General features: G+C 41.1%; 1 protein-coding gene across 1 annotated transcript; it reads left to right on the top strand.

The window, feature by feature from the left end:
* Window positions 1-300: 300 nt before the first annotated feature.
* Window positions 301-828, top strand: LOC125121330 (RNA-binding protein 3-like). The gene has a single exon (XM_047769577.1). The coding sequence runs from the start codon at window positions 358-360 to the stop codon at window positions 823-825; it is 468 nt and encodes a 155-aa protein (XP_047625533.1). The 5' UTR covers window positions 301-357; the 3' UTR covers window positions 826-828.
* Window positions 829-1,675: the final 847 nt, after the last annotated feature.

Here is a 1,675-nt window from a genome sequence, read left to right as displayed (position 1 = left end):
GGTGTATAATTACATTGGTTGGTGACAGTCTGTCACCCAATGAGCCATAGTTCTACCAGAGTGTGTGTGTGGGTCACTGCATTCAGAAGGCCGCCATTGTCTGAGATGTCCCTTCTGCCCTATTTCTTCTTGGACTTGCCTGTGTTTGGATGCACCATGCTCTAATTGCACTTTCAGACTCCAGAGAGGATTAAAGATTCCTGGGCAGAGACTCTGTAGAGAATGGAAGAAGCTAACCACTTCTGAGCTTCTCCACCTACTTGCAATAAGGAAGGCAACTTGCCCAGTCTATTGGCTTCTTGGCTGAGGCTGTGTCTTCTGCCTTTTTTTCTAATTTCCAGGACTCAATTTATTGACATGTCCTCTGAAGAAGGGAAGCTCTTCGTGGGAGGGCTCAACTTCAACACAGATGAGCAGGATCTGGAAGACCACTTCAGCAGTTTCGGACCTATTTTTGAGCTGGTTGTTGTCAAGGACTGGGAGACTCGGCGATCCCAGGGTTTTGGCTTCATTACCTTCACCAATCCAGAGCATGCTTCAAATGCAATGAGAGCCACGAATGGAGAGTCTCTGGATGGTCGCCAGATCCATGTGGACCACATTGGCAAGTCGGCCTGGGGAACAAGAGGGGGTACATTTGGGGCCCATGGTCACAGCTACTCTAGAGGTGGAGGGCACCAAAGCTATGGAAGTAGCAGATATGACAGTCTACCTGGAGGATATGGCTATGGATATGGATATGGAAGGTCCAGAGACTATGGCAGCAGCCAGGGTAGTTATGACCGCTATTCAGGAGGAAATTACAGGGACAATTATGACAGCTGAGATGAGGCAAGCGCACCTAATATAGATACACAGAAATAAAACCTCTGATCCAGGACCATCCTCCCAAATGGCTGTTTGTAAAGAAACATCTGTTCTAGTACATTAACCTGTTTTTTTGAAGTGAGCCCCCCAGGTAGCTTGTTAAAGATGTTTAAAAAACTCCATGTTTAGAAAATTTTTCTTAGCTATTTAAAGACAAATTGAGGCATTCATAGGGTCTGGGTATTTTTCCCCCATTTTTACCAGTTTCCTAGTTTGGGCTTTCAGGATTATTGGTTCTGGTGAAAAAAATGTTTGGCCAGACTGATAGATTTTTTTTAATAATATGCATCTAGGAAAATTTTAAAAACCTATACACAATGTTTAATCATGGTTAGGAAGCAATTTCTGACTGTAACTGTAAGAAATCAAGAATAGGATTACTTATAGGTGTTTTTTTACTCCAGATCTCTGCCTTGATTATATAGAAATTTCTAAAAATATTTGTGTATATAATTTTTCTAATACTGGAAGAAAAAAATATTCTGTTGTGTCTCATGTAGTGTTTAGGATGTCCTTGACAGAGTTGATTAAAAAGATAAAACCTGAAAACAAACAAAAAAACAAAAACAACAAAAAAAAGGAAGGCAACTTAAGTTCTACTGGACATAGGCAACTGCTCTCCATTCTAGTTGGAACATAGGAGACCCTACTCCATTCTCCAATCTTATTACATAATCTTGCATTCAAGAAGCATGGAGGAAGATTTACTTGACATTTCACTGATTCCACTAATAAAACTGACTCTTTGATTGCTTTTTTGTTTCTCTTCCCCTCACCACCACCCCAAGAAGAGAAAAATAGTAAGTGG

Source organism: Phacochoerus africanus, chromosome 2 (genome assembly GCF_016906955.1).
Source record: "Phacochoerus africanus isolate WHEZ1 chromosome 2, ROS_Pafr_v1, whole genome shotgun sequence".
In the NCBI taxonomy this organism is placed as follows: Eukaryota; Metazoa; Chordata; class Mammalia; order Artiodactyla; family Suidae; genus Phacochoerus; species Phacochoerus africanus.
This window is presented reverse-complemented; position numbering and strand designations above follow the sequence as displayed.

Coding starts and splice junctions, on each gene's coding strand:
- LOC125121330 (XM_047769577.1), top strand. CDS start 358: ATGTCCTCTGAAGAAGGGAAGCTCTTCGTGGGAGGGCTCAACTTCAAC.